The sequence below is a fragment of the Oryzias melastigma genome, linkage group LG4 (assembly GCF_002922805.2).
Source record: "Oryzias melastigma strain HK-1 linkage group LG4, ASM292280v2, whole genome shotgun sequence".
NCBI lineage: Eukaryota > Metazoa > Chordata > Actinopteri > Beloniformes > Adrianichthyidae > Oryzias > Oryzias melastigma.
Window position 1 is genome coordinate 7971268 of NC_050515.1, and position 15047 is coordinate 7986314.

The 15047-nt window shown below is 36.9% G+C and overlaps 2 protein-coding genes across 4 annotated transcripts in view; one reads left to right on the forward strand and one right to left on the reverse strand.

Annotated features, from left to right (window-relative positions):
* The first annotated feature begins 892 nt into the window (after positions 1-892).
* Positions 893-7535, forward strand: ccdc181 (coiled-coil domain containing 181). Of its 2 annotated transcripts, none has more exons than XM_024278913.2 (6): positions 893-1157; positions 2142-2252; positions 3660-4610; positions 5116-5262; positions 6620-6777; positions 6875-7535. In XM_024278913.2, exons 1-6 carry the CDS (start codon positions 918-920, stop codon positions 7044-7046), a joined length of 1779 nt encoding a protein of 592 aa, XP_024134681.1. In that variant the 5' UTR covers positions 893-917; the 3' UTR covers positions 7047-7535. The 2 variants fall into 2 exon arrangements, with proteins under 2 accessions (XP_024134681.1, XP_024134682.1); XM_024278914.1 differs by having other exon boundaries at positions 1016-1147.
* Positions 7536-8777: 1242 nt separating this feature from the next.
* The window catches only part of p3h2 (prolyl 3-hydroxylase 2), a 62873-nt gene continuing 56603 nt past the window's right edge, over positions 8778-15047 (reverse strand). For both annotated transcript variants that reach the window (XM_024279257.2, XM_036211476.1), the window contains 10 exons: positions 13538-13627; positions 13035-13075; positions 12728-12810; positions 12512-12639; positions 12312-12407; positions 11450-11600; positions 11234-11351; positions 11056-11131; positions 10701-10841; positions 8778-9799 (listed from right to left, as the gene is read on the reverse strand). In XM_024279257.2, the coding sequence (XP_024135025.1) occupies positions 9707-9799; positions 10701-10841; positions 11056-11131; positions 11234-11351; positions 11450-11600; positions 12312-12407; positions 12512-12639; positions 12728-12810; positions 13035-13075; positions 13538-13627 (1017 nt within the window). In that variant the 3' untranslated portion in view covers positions 8778-9706. The remainder of the gene's footprint in view (positions 9800-10700; positions 10842-11055; positions 11132-11233; positions 11352-11449; positions 11601-12311; positions 12408-12511; positions 12640-12727; positions 12811-13034; positions 13076-13537; positions 13628-15047) is intronic.

Here is a 15047-nt window from a genome sequence, read left to right on the forward strand (position 1 = left end):
CCTTTTAAAAACTCGATTTATTAAAATACTTTAAAAACTTGTAACATATTTGAAAAACATTTACTTGCTAACGGTATTATGGAAAATGTAGTTAAGTCTATGGGAGAACACGGCGAAGAAAGCCTGCCGTAAACGCCATTACCCAGAGTGCATTGCTTCAGACTCTGTTCAGGACTCTCATCCTCGATGCTTCTGTTTTAAACATAACGGTTTTTTTATTTACAAAGACAACAAGATCCCATCATTTGATTTAATTTACATTATGGCCAAACATCATATTTGTTAAATGTAAATATACTTATGACAAACCTTTCTTGCCCATTTTTATCTGTAACATTTTAAAAAAGTATGCTGAATATATTAAAAACTTGGCGAATTTAAAGTTTTTAAAACTTGGAACAAATTTTTGCTCCTCATCTTTCTAAGTTTGAGGTTAACACGAATATGCTCTGTAATTTAGTTTTTCCATTTTTTCTTTCATTTGTTGTGTAAGTTATTTAAAAAATACTTTGCATGTCTACCATGCTCAAGTTTGTCATATTATATTTTTTCCTATACATATTAAATATTCTTAATGTTTACATGTTGCTACCAATAAGAAGTCAAACTTAAATGAAAGTATCCTAAAATTACAGATTTTTTCTCCTTTCTTGTTGTTGTAATTTTTAAGGACATATGGTGTTTTTGTATGAAAGAAAAATTCAAAAAACCTTTGAAGATAGTGGTACATTAAGTCCTAACTATATGTGATTTTTAATCGTGTCAAACCATAGACTGTCTAATAATACTTCTTATAAAGTCAATTTTATTAATTAAGAAATATATAATTTTACATATATTTATTATTGTTATTATTATTACTTATGCGCAATATGTTACGCTATTGCCGGTGAAATGGCAAGATTTGAACTACTGCAATGATTTTACGAGCTCAGACAATTGACTCCGCCAGTGCGCATGCTCAGACAGTAAAGAGTGTTGTTCGTCACTATGGCAACAAGACTATTAAACCTTTCGGGGCCGTAGGGGGAGTGGAAGCAGATTATGTGCACAGGTGTTGCTTTGGAGACTTCCACGAGTTTGTGGACCACCTAGATGGAGACGAAGAGTCCGTAAATAAACGCGTTTCCTGCGCAGGAGGATTCTGGAGGATTCTGGTGAGTTCTGTTCTCTAATATTATATATTAAGTCTATGGTTCTGCTGCGTACCGGAGTAAAGCCAGAGAATCTGTTATTGCTGTGCGAGGCTGGTTTATTTTAAATAGAAAGAAGAGGGGCTTGCCCTCTGTCCTGTTCTGTTTATTTTAATTAGACTAACCATTTAGCAAAATAAATAAATAAATCAACTGGATATTTAGTGCAAGTTTCTGGATAGAAATCTTAATTAAATTAAAAGCAGACCCAGACAAAAGCTAAAATAAACAAAGCTGGCTAAACCACTCTAAACATATTAATGGGCTAAAGGTTACAGCTAGCTAGTCTGGTGGTTTTCTGGTGGCAGATGAATTGAAGAGGTGACCTAATTAACAACTAATTCATTATTCTATCAATTTGAAAGCAAAAATCCAAACATAAGCAAATAAAAATGAAGAAATTTAGTTTTTGTTTGCTTTTTACTCCTCCTTTCTGCCTTTATAATGTATTTATTATAACTATTATCACATATTTATACATTTACATGTAAATAATTACTATATTAATTTAGTCTTTCAAAATAAAATATTTTTTTTTTTCCTTTTTTATGTCTGAAAATGTTTGGCACCATTTTATTTTGTATTGATAAGCACTATAATTCTGAAAAATAGGTTTCAGCCTTTTTTTAATTTAATTTTTTTGTGATATATGTTTGTTTAGTTGAGGATGAATAGATCCTGATAGTATTCTTACTTTATGTTACAATACATTTGCAAGATTGTAACCAACTGTTTTATTATGAATTTTTGGTCAAATAGTTGGATTTAATCACAAATAACAAAAATAACAAGGATTATTTTATTTAATTGATGTCTTTAAAAATGTTCCTTGATGTCTTACAGTTTAAATTGACGATAAAACACTAAACAAGGATAATGATGATGAATTTTGGTGAAGACTGCACTAACAGCCTCTAAAGTAACTTTTTTGTGTGTTTCTTCTCTTAGTGGTTGATTATGACTGAGACTGTTTACACAAACTCTCAGGAGGAGTATGAAGATGACTTTGAGAAGGATCTCGACTGGTTAATAAGTGAGGAGAGTCGAAGTGAGGATCAGGTGAGAATGGCCTCGCTTAGGATCACCTACCGTATTTTTGGCACTACTGGATGCACCGGATTATAAGGCGCTCCATCAATAAATGGTCTATTTCTGAACTTTTCTCACATATAGGTCAACTAAGGCACATTGAGCGAGAAAAGAGAATCTCATTCTTTTAATAATTATTAATTACATTCACATTATTCCTACAACTCGTTTGTAACATGCTACATGTTAGCCACATTAGCATATTCACAATACCTGTAATTCGCAACCTTATTTGCAATTCATTAAAAAAACAGACTGATGCCAGTAAAACAAACGTTACTGTGACTATGCTAACTCCTAACCTTGATAGTATAACGTAGTTAAAACACAGTCTGACAGAGCTACACGTTAGCCGTGTTAGCATATGTACAATAATGTCCAACCCTGTTAGCAACATGTAAAAAAAACAGATTGATACAGCTAAAACAAACGTTACTCTTACTACTCTAACATGTACACTCTCACACAGCTACACATAAGCTGTGTTAGCATATGTATAATAAAGCAGAATAATGTTAGAAACAGGCAAAAAAAAAGAATGTTACTGCTAAAAAAAATGTTACTGTGAGTAAGCTAACTCTCAACCTTGTTAGAAACATGTAAAAAAAGAAAAGTTCAACACCGCTACACCTTAGCAGCATTAGCATATTTACAATAATGAACAACCCTGTTAGCAACAGGCAAAAAAACAGACTGATACAGCTAAAACAAATGTTACTGTCTCTATGCTAACTCCCAACCGTGATAATATCACAGAACAAAAACATAGTCCGACATTGCTACACATTAGCCGTGTTAGCATTTGTACAATAATACCCAACCCTGTTAGCAAAATATAAAAAAAATAGACTGATACCACTAAAACAAATGTTACTGTGAGCATGCTAACTCTTAACCTTGTTAGAAACATGTAAAAAAAAAAAAAACAACAGTTCAGCACTGCTACACATTAGCCACATTAGCGTATTTACAAAAGCACCCAACCTTTTAGTAACTCGTAAAAATTGACATTTTATTAAAGTGCGGTGTACCTCTCAAGGCTTTTAAGTGCGCCTTACAGTTCAGAAAATATGGTACATTCTTATTTTTACTAAATGTGAAGCTGCAGAGTGTGTTTCTATTTAACTGCTGCAGACCGATGGCGCTCTGTTGGTCGTGTTGAGTTACCTGATCAGAGACATCGCCGATCACATGTGAAACCAATGCTGCCGACTTACAGTGGTATAATGTCACAGCTCTGCTGCCGGATGCAGTATTGATGAGCATACAAGCATATCTGTTATCACAGCAGCAGACTGCTACTTGAAAGTGTTGATGCTGATCTTTTATCTGCTCTGCAATGAATTCATGGCATGTTTGCCCCCTCTGACCTCCCAGGGATCCAATTATGACGACATAGAGGCAGAAATAGACAAGGAGCTGGAAGTGGATGAGAAGCAGCTGGAAGGGAAAAGAAAAGGGAAAACAGGGAAAAATGCAGCAGAAGAAGAAGAGGAGAAGTGGCCTCCTCCCATGGAGCCGCTGGAGTACGACTCAGACAGAGATAGCCCCGGGAAATTGTTACCCACCGTACCGCCTCCTCCAGAGACGGAGGGTCAGACAGACGAGGAGAAGAAGTACATACTGGAGAAGATCCAGCGGGCCAACAGGGAGCTGCAGGAACAGGAGACGCCAGATATCACCAGACGGAGGAGGAGACTTCATTTTAAAGAAAAGCTGGTGGATTTGGTGGTTCCTCCGTCGCCGCTTGAGAAAGGCGGCAATAATGGGGAGGGAAAAGGCAACAAGGACAAAACTAGAGTTCCAAGTATCAATGCTGAAGTGTTAGAGAAGATGTCTGAGTTAAAACTTTCCCCACGTTTCGAAAGCATCAATGAAGGATTAAAGGAAGAGTTGGGGCCGAGAGAGGGTAAAGTGCTCATCGAGAAGGATGGCAAGTTTGATCTGGTGAGCATGAAGGATGTGGAGAGTCAGGGCCTTCTTCCTCCAATAGCGTCCAGCTTCAGGAGCGACTCCTCCTCAGCCTTTCAGCTGCAGCAGAGCGGGAGCCTCCGAAAGAGCCCCAGCTCCTCCTCTTCCTCTCTGCGACTCAGCGCCGGCTCCTCCTCCTTCCACCTGGGTCAGCTCCAGACCCCCAGGCCGCCAACCCAGTCCAGGATCAGGCCCAGCTCGGCCAGCCACAGGCAGGCAGGCGGTCAGAGGAAAGCCAGCAAGAGGCGGGTCCAGTCTGCCACCGGGACGCCCTGTCAGGCCACGTTCACGCTGTCCCCCCAGCAGAAGGAGCTGCTGCAGAGGGTTCAGGAGAGGAAGGACAAGCTGGCCAAAGAGGTGAATATGATTAAAAATGGCAATAAGAAAATGTTCTTAAACAGGTCATACACATATTTTGGACCTGGAACTAATTTGGAACAAATTGTCAATTCTTTTCAGAACTAAAATCTATCACAATTTTTTCCTAACTTGGGAGAATTTTACTAACTTTACTGATAACTTATCGTCACAATTCTATTTAATAAATCTCTTGATTTTATTAATTAAGTATTATATCCATAAAACCAAATTTAGTCATAAAAATCCAAATTTCTTTGAATTCTTTGCTGAAATCAAACATTATTTACACTCTATTTTATCAATCAACAACAAAAAAGCAATTCAAACTCATCATCTGTTTCAGGTTTACAGAATCATTTAAAATGGACTTTTTTTGAAAAACGGATTTACAGTATTCTGTTCTTGTTCTGTACTGTATGTCATAAATGTTCTCAATAAAAACCATTCTCATTAAAAACCAAACAAAAACGGTCAGATCATTGTTGTTCCTTGTTCCCTTCAGGCGGAGCAGAGAAAACAAGAGGAGGAGGAGCTGAAGCGGCAGGAGAACGAGCAGGCTTTTAAAGCCTGGGTGATGAGGAAGAGGGAGCAGCTTCAGGAGGAGAAACGGATCCATCGAGCTCAAGAGATCGAGAGGATCAACTGTAAAGTATGTCACAGGAAGACACAAATACAGGAGCAACACTGACATTAGGAGTATTAAAATTAGGAACCCGTAGAAACTTGGGGATCACCACAATTCTCTAATGAGGTGGGGATCAATTTAATGATAAAAAGTTTAACAATTCTCCATGAAAAGATGAAATTTTACCAAACATTAGCAGACTGTTGACAAAACGGATCAGAATCTGAATCTTTTACTTTTGACAGCAGCATACACTAGCTCCTTTCAAAATAAAACCTATCCTGTGTCAAATAACATCCTCCTGCTGCAGTGAATTTACTTGATTTAAGAATTTAGGACAGTCAAACGGGATTTTTTTTTTTTTACTCTTTGGCTGAAAAACTCAGCGTTTTCAGCCATTAGCTTCAACAAACTCAGCTATTAGCTTTAGCATTTTCAGCTATCAATATCAGCATCTTCAGCTATCAGCACTAGCATCTTCAGTGGCCAAATTCAGCTCACAGCTTAACACTAGCATCATATGATATACATCTCATTTTTAGTTAGCTTAAAGCTAATTGTGGCAGCTCTAGACTATGTAGTGGATTTTAAAGGTAATATGGACACGATGCTCACTACTTTTCTTTTGTTTTTCTAAACGCCGGATATGACATCACGGATTTCACGAAGTGAAAATCAAATAAATAGAAACATTTCACGACGTTCATTTATGACTCCAATGCGTTCTGATGGTGAAAATGTGGATGGTTTATAAAAAATAAATACATTTAAACACATTTTTTTGTTCGAAATTGCATGTATCCGCAAAGCATTGTAGTCTACATTCGCTTATCTGGTGAGCATCAATGCACTCTAGTTTTTTGCAAAGACTTCTGGGAAATTTCTAGTGCATTTGATTTTGGAATTAGTAGATTTGGACAGCAGTAGAAGATGGCGAACGCACTACATAGTGGCTGGAGGGTCGGACATAGCTTAGGATTTTTTTGTCAAAAATAAACAAGATTGAAGTAGAATCTAATTATTTAAAAAAAATTCAACACATTTAAAATAAGCTGAGCTTTTAATTCTTATTCTCTACAATCTGAGATGCATAACATACAAATCTAAATAATTTGTAATCGTTTTGAACGTCATTTGTTCTGATAAAAGACTTCTATTGGACTTACTTAAAGACAAAAACACATTTCTACATGACTTCTATGACCGTAAATTGAACTTTTTATCATCTTTTTTGCTCAGTTGTTTGACAAGTTGAAAATCTAATCAACCAGACATATCAATTAATGTACATATTTTTATTAAAACATACACTTTGCAAAGAAATAAACATAGAAATAGATGAATAATATACATTTAAAAGTTATTGTTTTGGTTCTCACAGAGAGAATCAGCTGACCCAGATGAAGCCTTCAGGCTGTGGCTTCAGAGGAAACACGATCAGCAGCAGAAAGAAAGACAGCTTGTTAAGATGAAGAGGCTGGAGGAGGACAGCAGCTACTTGTTACACAGCCGTGAGGAGTGTGAACGTGCCTTTAAACTGTGAGTCTTAAAAAAATCATTACTGCTAGAAACATTTGGGTTTAAAAGCATCCCTGTGGAGTGAAGCTGTAGCTGATTTCTCTCTTCCATTCCTCAGCTGGCTGAGACGGAAGCGGGCAGAGAAGCTAGCCGAGCAGCAGGCTGCTCGAGAGCACTCCCGCAGGCTGGTGCTGGAGGAGCGGCGCCTTCGTCGTACCAGAGACCTGATGTGCACCATCAATGAGACCAAACCCTTCAGGTTCACGGAACAGCTGGCCTATCAGTTCTGAGCTAAATTATGCTATAACAAAAAATGATGACACACATGCAAAAATGCAATATTTTTTTCTGTATGTATATTTTATTTGTCTAATTATATTCTTGTATTTGTACACATTTTAAAATAGTTAACCGCAGTGACCTCATCTCAGTGTAAATATGTCTAGTATACTTTCTTTACTCATATTAAGTAACTAACTTATTTTAACTTTCAGGAGCATCTTTATAAATTCTAATTTGAATTATTTTATTTAATTTCGTCTATAAATTTCAAGTGTATAAATCTATAAACTGATTCATTCATTTAGTTTTGATCTTTATACCTTATTTTGAAAAATATGGTAGAAAAGATGCACAAGGACAAAATAATTGCAGCACTGAGAGGATTAAGAAAAGAAAAATAGATGGAAATGAGGAGAGTCATTAGAAGTGGTTAAGAGAGAAACATTATCCACAGATGTGTCCAGGAACCTGAAACGACGTCAGATCTGTTGGATCTGCTCTGAAGTCTTTTCAGATGAAGCTTCTGTTTCCCTTAGAAACCCAATATTCCAGACTCTGAGGGAGGAGACCAGAATCACAGAATCCATGCTGTTTGAGGTCTGGCATAAAGTATTTTAGTCTGTGGTGGTTTGAGAAGCAATAGCATCTACGGTATGAACTGTTTCACCAAAGCCAACCACAGCCGTCCTTTTTTCTTGTATGTCTGTTCATACTTTTAGCACATTTTTGGTTAAATTATTTTATCCAGTTCCAACTTTTGGGTCACCAAAACTTTATTGAAAACACAGTTTTAAGATACATCCGCATGTCTTGCACACTTACATGTACCACATGTTATGTACGTATATATGGACTCTTTATTAACTGCAACTCAAGCATTTAAGATTGCTGCATTTGTTTTATCTGTTATTTGATTTCGTGTCATTCAAATTTAGGATTTTTTTTAGTTCTTTTTGCTTAAATAAATATAAATTTCTCCTTAAATAAATGAAATGTTCCAGATTCTATTGTTCATTTAATTCAAAAACTAAAGCAGGGATAGCTAGCTAGCTAACTAGATAGCTAGTTCATTTAATTCAAAAACTAAAGCTAAGATAGCTAGCTAGCTAACTAGATAGCTAGTTAATTTAATAAAAAAAAACAAAGTTAAGATAGCTAGCTAACTAGATAGCTAGTTAGTTTAATAAAAAAAACTGAAGCTAAGATAGCAAGCTAACTAAATAGCTAGTTAATTTATTAAAAAAACTTAAGCTAAGATAGCTAGCGAACTAGATAGCTAGTTCATTTAAATAAAAAAACCTAAAGCTAAGATAGCTAGCTAGCTAACTAGATAGCTTGTTCTTTTATTAAAAAAAACCTAAAGCTAAGATAGCTAGCTAGCTAACTAGATAGCTTGTTCTTTTATTAAAAAAAAACCTAAAGCTAAGATAGCTAGCTAACTATATAGCTTCAGGGTTTTTTTATTAAATGAACTGGCTAAGATAGCTAGCTAGCTAACTAGATTTCTTTTAATAAAAAAAGCTAAAGCTAAGATAGCTAGCTAACTCAACATCTAGCTTGATAGATCCTTAGATTGCTGGCCAGCTTGTTTATTTATTAAAAAACTAAAGCTTTGATAGCAAGCTAATTCTGGCTAGCTTTCTAGCTAGATGTAAAAAAAAAAATGCCAATATTAAAACTACTTATCAAAAATAGTGGTGTTGAACACTTAAGCAATGTCAGCAATTAAAACATATAAATTTAAATTGAAATTAGACTTTATTCTGCAAAACTTTTCAGGCTGCACACATACATTTAACGACCAACAACATTCATTATTTAATATTAAAAACACATTAGTAGCCAACCTAAAATTTGTTTTCATTTTTTTTTTCTGGTTAGCGTTTTTTTCTTTCAGAAAAACAAAGTAACTTCTTTATGCATCCATGAGATTTACAGTGCACGACTTTGCTTATCATCCGCATCAAAACACAAACAAAACAGAAGAAAGCCCGTACAAATACGTGTTCCTTGAAACAGGAACGACTGGCATCTTTTTTAGAAAGAAAAAATAGAAAGGCACTATCATTAAAACACTTAAATAAGATCAGGTTATAAACACACATTCACAGTGGACATGAGTAAAGGAAAACATTTATAATTTCATGAGAAAAAACAACAAACAATAAATTCACCTTAAAATAAGATTTTCTCCCTAAGGTATTTAAACGAGTGCTTTTTTCAAATCTAAAACCCTAAAATAAAACAAAAGAAACAACACAGTGCTCCATTTTTTGACAGATATTCTTACTGGCACAAAATGTAAAATCAGGAAAACATTGATGTAAGTTATGGCAACAAAACAGTCCCATGTATCAAGAGGATTTTAGGTTTTCTGACCTCCAAAAAAGAAGTTTAGTTTGGTATTGAGAGTGTTTCTGAAGAATTCGATCATTGTAAAAAAAATAAAATCACAAGCCAAAGAAATGAAATGTAAACATTAAGAATGACAGCGTTAATCTTTATGAGGCAACTGAATACAAGAAAAAAAGTCTAAATATCAAATAGGCAACATCGCTGACCAGCTTTTCAAACAATACAAAAATAGTAATGTTCTTTTTTCAAAGCTCACTCAATAAATAATTAAAATATTGGAGGGATTTGACTGAAAACTGTGCCTTTTCTGCTTCTAAAGCTCATCTTTTGGGTTGACGCTGAAGCTTTGACTCCACACGGACTGCGTGTCCAAAGCCTGGATCACCTCATCGGCCTGAAGTCTCTCCTAAGGGAGAAAGAAAATGAGCAAAAAGCACCAGAGTTAAATAAAATGTGGGACATCAATGCTTCTCTGTGATTACGCCGGGTGCACACCGCACGCGGAATCCGGTTCACCAGTTCACACCAGACGGTCCACAAGCGGTTCTGCTCAGCTGTGATTATTTCCATAATTATTTCAATTAATTTGACATCTTGACTCGTCGCCAACTGCTCTCCTCCTCTCTGTTGTTGATTGGGATTTTAGACATCCAAAAACACGCTTGTTCGCGTTTCTTTATTCGTGATTTCACATATTTGCGGATTATATCGCGAAAATATCCTGATAATCGCGGAAGATAATTATCATTCAGAGCATTATTATGCTATTATCCAATTTCAATTTATTGGTTTTATTTGTTGATTTTGCTTAAGTGTTATACACCCCTAATTTTTTAAAGTAGCTTTAATATTGGTATTTTTTTTTTTTTTTGCTTTATTTTGGATGAAAACGGCAAATTCTGGATAGAGACTCAATTTAATATTGACGTAATTTTACATTTACAGCAAAAATGAAAAAAAATCTAAATTTTTGATAATTTTTTTTTCATAACTAATGATTGAAACTGAAAAAAGGGAATATTTTTACAATAATCTTACTTAAAATCCAATTAAAACATTTTTATTAACAAAGACGCATTATTTTAAAATCAATTTATTAATTATATATATTTATATTAGATATTCTAAATAAACTTTCGATTAATGAAATTTGCTTGATTACACAACTTGCTTTAAATTTTGGAAATATTTCCAAAGAATCACTTCTGGTAGTTGAGTTAAAAAAAATCTTATATTTATTCTATCAAAATGTTTTATTGAACACCTAAAACAAGGTCAGAATTAAGGTGCAGTCACACAGGGTTTACCAGTTCTCTGAAGAGTGGGTCCAGCGTGAACCACAAAGCGATGGCACACCTCTGTCCACTGGTGACGGCCTTCACTCCGTGTGGATTCTCCCCTCCTGACGAGAAACTCACCATTCTACCACATTTGGGCTTCACTGACGCCTAAAAGAGAAGATATAGAGCGCTCAGTAGTTTTCTAGACTCTGAATTTTTAAGAATTTCTGAGAGTTCAAGCCTTCTTCTTAACAGTTCTTTGTTGAAACTTTTTATTCTTAGAATAATTTGAAATTCATACATACATACGTATATATATATATTTCTTTTTTTGGACCCCAATAAGATGTCCCGATCTAGTTTTCACGAGGGAACGTCTCACCGTGACTGTTTTGGCATCTATTTCCGTGAAGATGAACTCTCCTCCATCAAAATCTCCATTTAGGTATAACAGTGCACTAAAAGACAGAAGTAAAAAAAGACATTTTATAGAGCACGGGATATGAATATTTTACTCAGACTGATGCTACATATAAGATTTATGACGACTAAAGTAGCACCTGTAGTCCCTGTAGGTGTATGCTGGCGGTTCCTTCCAGCACTCGTGGGCATCAGGGTCCAGCAGACAGTTGTCTGCATGGATGGGATGGCTCAGGTCATTTCTGTGATCTTGCTGTCCTGAGGACATTAAGGTTACAAATAGATTTTCAGAATGGTTCAGACTTTGGGTAAAGCATTTCTCCCAGATGGAAATATCATGTCAATTGTTTGTGTACCTGTGATGGCTGTCCGACACACCAGGTGTGTGTAGGAGAAGTGCAGGGTGGAGTTAAGCATGAAGTAGGACTCTACGATTCGTCGTGCTCGTTCACTGACGTTGTAAAAGAGGCGAGCGCTCTTCATGGGAACTCTGCCTTCGTAGCCATACTGAGAAAAGAGGAAAATGCTGTCAGCAACCACAGAAATATATAGAATTATGCCTCTTTTAAAGACTCACCCCTATATACATTGAGTTCTTGTAGCATTTTTCCAATAATGGAAGAAAAATGTGAAGAAAATTAGGCAAAAAAATTCTATTTTTAAGTATTTATTTATTCAAAAAAACCTCCACACCCTGCTGTGAGCTCTTAGTTTTGGGTGCTGGGAAGGGGGGCGGGGTTGCCCGCTCAAAAACAAAAAGGGTAGTTTCTAATGAACTACTACGTTTTTTTTTTTTTAATTAGGCTAAAAATTGGGATAAACATAATTAAAAGTAGAGGTGTGCAAAAATATCGATATTGCAACATATCGCGAAATTTAGTCCTGCGATTGATTCTCAACGATTCTCACCAAGTATTGATCTTTAATTGAAGAGGCTGTAAAATGTTGTATTTGTCATCCTTTGGTGACACGTTCTTTTGGAGGTAGATAGGGGCGTGTTCCAGCACTGGCTGAGATAATTTTTTACCAATTATCGCAGTATCGGATATCATCGATACCAGGAGATGTGTATCGTGTATCGCATCGTTTCATGAGGTACCCAGTGATTCCCAGCCCTAATTTAAAGACCACTAAAATAGACCAAAAGAGGATTGGAGTGGGTCTTTAAAGAGGTGAGATCAACTTCCTGTAGCTAGGAGAGCTAATCAACTGGTGCACCTGTAAAGTTTTAAGCACAGTTGCTCCCTCAAACTTCTCATTGGGCGTGTGGGGGGAAGTCCTTCCTCTGTAACCATCTCCAGCCATGGTGACAGCCTGAAGGACAAGAATAAACCCACAAAAAGATTTTAAACATATATGTACATATATGTTTATTAACAGAAAAAGGAAAAAAAAAGCGTTTTCCCGAGCGTCCTTACCTGAGCCAGGTTTCTGAGCTCCTCACAGTCCTGCTCAGACATAATGTGATCAAACAGAGCCCGCTGAGTCCCGTTCAAGTCCCCCGAGTTCTGCACGAGCTGCACGCCCTCATATATCAAAGGGCCGCCTGCGAGGATCATACCACAGCGTTTACAGTCTGCCGCAATCTTTGCCATCTCTTTATCTTTGGTAGCAGCGTCGTCGCCCGCGGTTACCTTCTTTCAGCTGCTGTGGAGCGGCGATTTTCTTCCCCGAGATGGGAACGAACTCCATCCCGCCGTCAGTGCTGGAGGGGATCCTGAGACAGAGCAGATAGTGTGTTTGTCCTGAGGTGTGATAACCATGATTGGGAACGTCGAGCAACTTTAGGGATCTTTGTATGATGGTGTAGAACCAACGTTTTTCCAGTGATTTTTTTTCATTTTGTGCATATTTGCATGTATAACTTTTGCTGCATCGACTCCTTATAGAAAAATATGTTTATAAACATTTATATGGATATAAATATAGTAAATAGTATACCTGTTTAGGTCATTTCTTCCACCTGTACTACTCCAGTAATTCTGCAGGAAAAAGAAACATTTTTTGGTTTTAATAGGGAAAAAAAACATGTTTTTTTTTTAGAAATTTAGAAATATGACCAGCACATTTTATTGCTTTTTTTGATTAATTTCGATCTATTTTTAGCAACAAAAAAAAACATTCAATAAACTACTAAAAATGATTGTAAAAAGCTGTAAAAAGCAGTCAGACTGCATCATTTTGGGCATTTCAAGGTGTGACCAGCAGGTGGCAGTGTTGTCCCAGCAGACAGCGGGGCTCAGCTGTTTGCCAGACACCTGTCCCTCTGCTGTGGGCTCTGCCAGCTGCAGGTTTATGATGCCATACCCGCCCCGCTGGAGATCCGCTCCACATGGTGACCTGGTTTACCGCTAACCGCTAGTTAAGCAACAAACCCGGTCATTTTTAGCTGACTGAGAATTAAATAGAACAGGAACACAGGCTGCTTCAGTCCATGAACTCACCCCTTCAGTGAATTCTGCACCCATTATTTGGCTGCCCATCAGCAGCAGCTCCAGCTCCTGTTTGTGTCGTCTCAGATACCGCGCTGCGTCCTGCAGAAACACACAAGCACACATCAATGAGTCAAAAAACTGTTGGTTTGCTTCTTAAAATAAAGTCAAGTAATGTATTTCCATGAAGTTTATACGTTTTAGTGACTTTTATAGTAAAAAAAATGTTTTTATGTAGTATTTTCATTTGGATAACTAGTACATTAAGTGTTGAATTTTCCTTAAGCGACTTGACTTTTTCATTTATTCTTGTCAAAATGTAAGACTTGGGTAAAGTTAGGTGGATTTAGACTGAGGGTTTTTTGTCTGCTCCAGCAACTTTCAACATGTGACTTCTGCACAACCTTACTGACGAATAAAACGTAATATTCTTGCATTGTTTATACCGGTATGTGTGAGTTTTACTTCCAAACCGTTTTAAATATTTATCCAAAAATGCAATAATACCACGGGTAGTGAAAACCAGTTCTTAGTCATTAGCTTCACGAGGAAGTGAAGCCACAAAACCCTAGCAGCCCGCAGCGTTTTTCATTTCCATCATCCTCCAGTTGTTACAGAGGTTTCCACAGAACCTCTGACCCCACTTTCCTGCTCCTTCCAAGTTCCTGAAAGGCTCTTTGGGTTCGGCGCTGGTGAGGAGGAGCGTTCTGCAAAGGAGCTCCAGGAGCAGAGAGGAGGTGTCCTGCAGGCCGGTTAGTGCTGGACAGACCAAACCGCTCCAGGAATGTAAGCAGTTAAGGGAAAGATGTAAACATGTTGCCTTTCAGGCTCTTTATCTGACATACGTACACGGGGGAATGGAAACTTCTCCTGTTCTAATGAAGAACAGACTTTCTGAGCCCGTTTGGGAATTCAGGCCTGCTTGAGTTTGATCAGGATTATGAGCAGCTTTTTTTTTTTAGCTCAACCTGCGGTCGCTCGTAAAAATAATGGTCTTATCTAAACAGATAATGGACTTGCCAAACAGTTGGAACTGGATGGAGAACATGTCCAAGTGAAGAGAACAGATTCTGAGGAAACTTCTGCGGCAGGCTGCGAGCTCGTCCAAGAAAAACATCAATCCGGCTTCTCGTTTCCAGTTTTCCGTCCCGATCCTTCTGTGCTCCCTCTTTCTATGAAATCATAACCGTTTATGCTTCTTCTGCTTAGATGTGCATGGAAAACCGTTTCCACGGAATCAAAAGAGGAAAAGCTGGAACTCCAGGAGCTCCAGAGAACAGTAGAGGTTTTCAGACGTTCCTGAGAATGGACGCAAAGTTCCAGGAATTCTGAATGAAAAACCTGTTTTATTTAGCAAGATATTCTTTTGAAAACTTTTATTGCTCTAATTTTATGAAGAGAAAATAGTGTCAACCGATTTATGTTAAAAATATTTCATCTGTAACTTGCGTCTGTCTGTTATTTAAGACATTTATTAAAATAACCTTTAAAAATGCAAACACACAAGATTATAGTTCTTTAG

What these genes read in the sequence shown, in the direction of transcription:
- ccdc181 (XM_024278913.2), top strand. Translation starts at nt 918, where the DNA reads ATGATTTTACGAGCTCAGACAATTGACTCCGCCAGTGCGCATGCTCAG. An exon ending in AGGACAAGCTGGCCAAAGAG is followed by an intron (nt 4,611 to 5,115) that starts GTGAATATGATT and finishes TGTTCCCTTCAG; the next exon opens with GCGGAGCAGAGAAAACAAGA. An exon ending in TCGAGAGGATCAACTGTAAA is followed by an intron (nt 5,263 to 6,619) that starts GTATGTCACAGG and finishes TGGTTCTCACAG; the next exon opens with AGAGAATCAGCTGACCCAGA.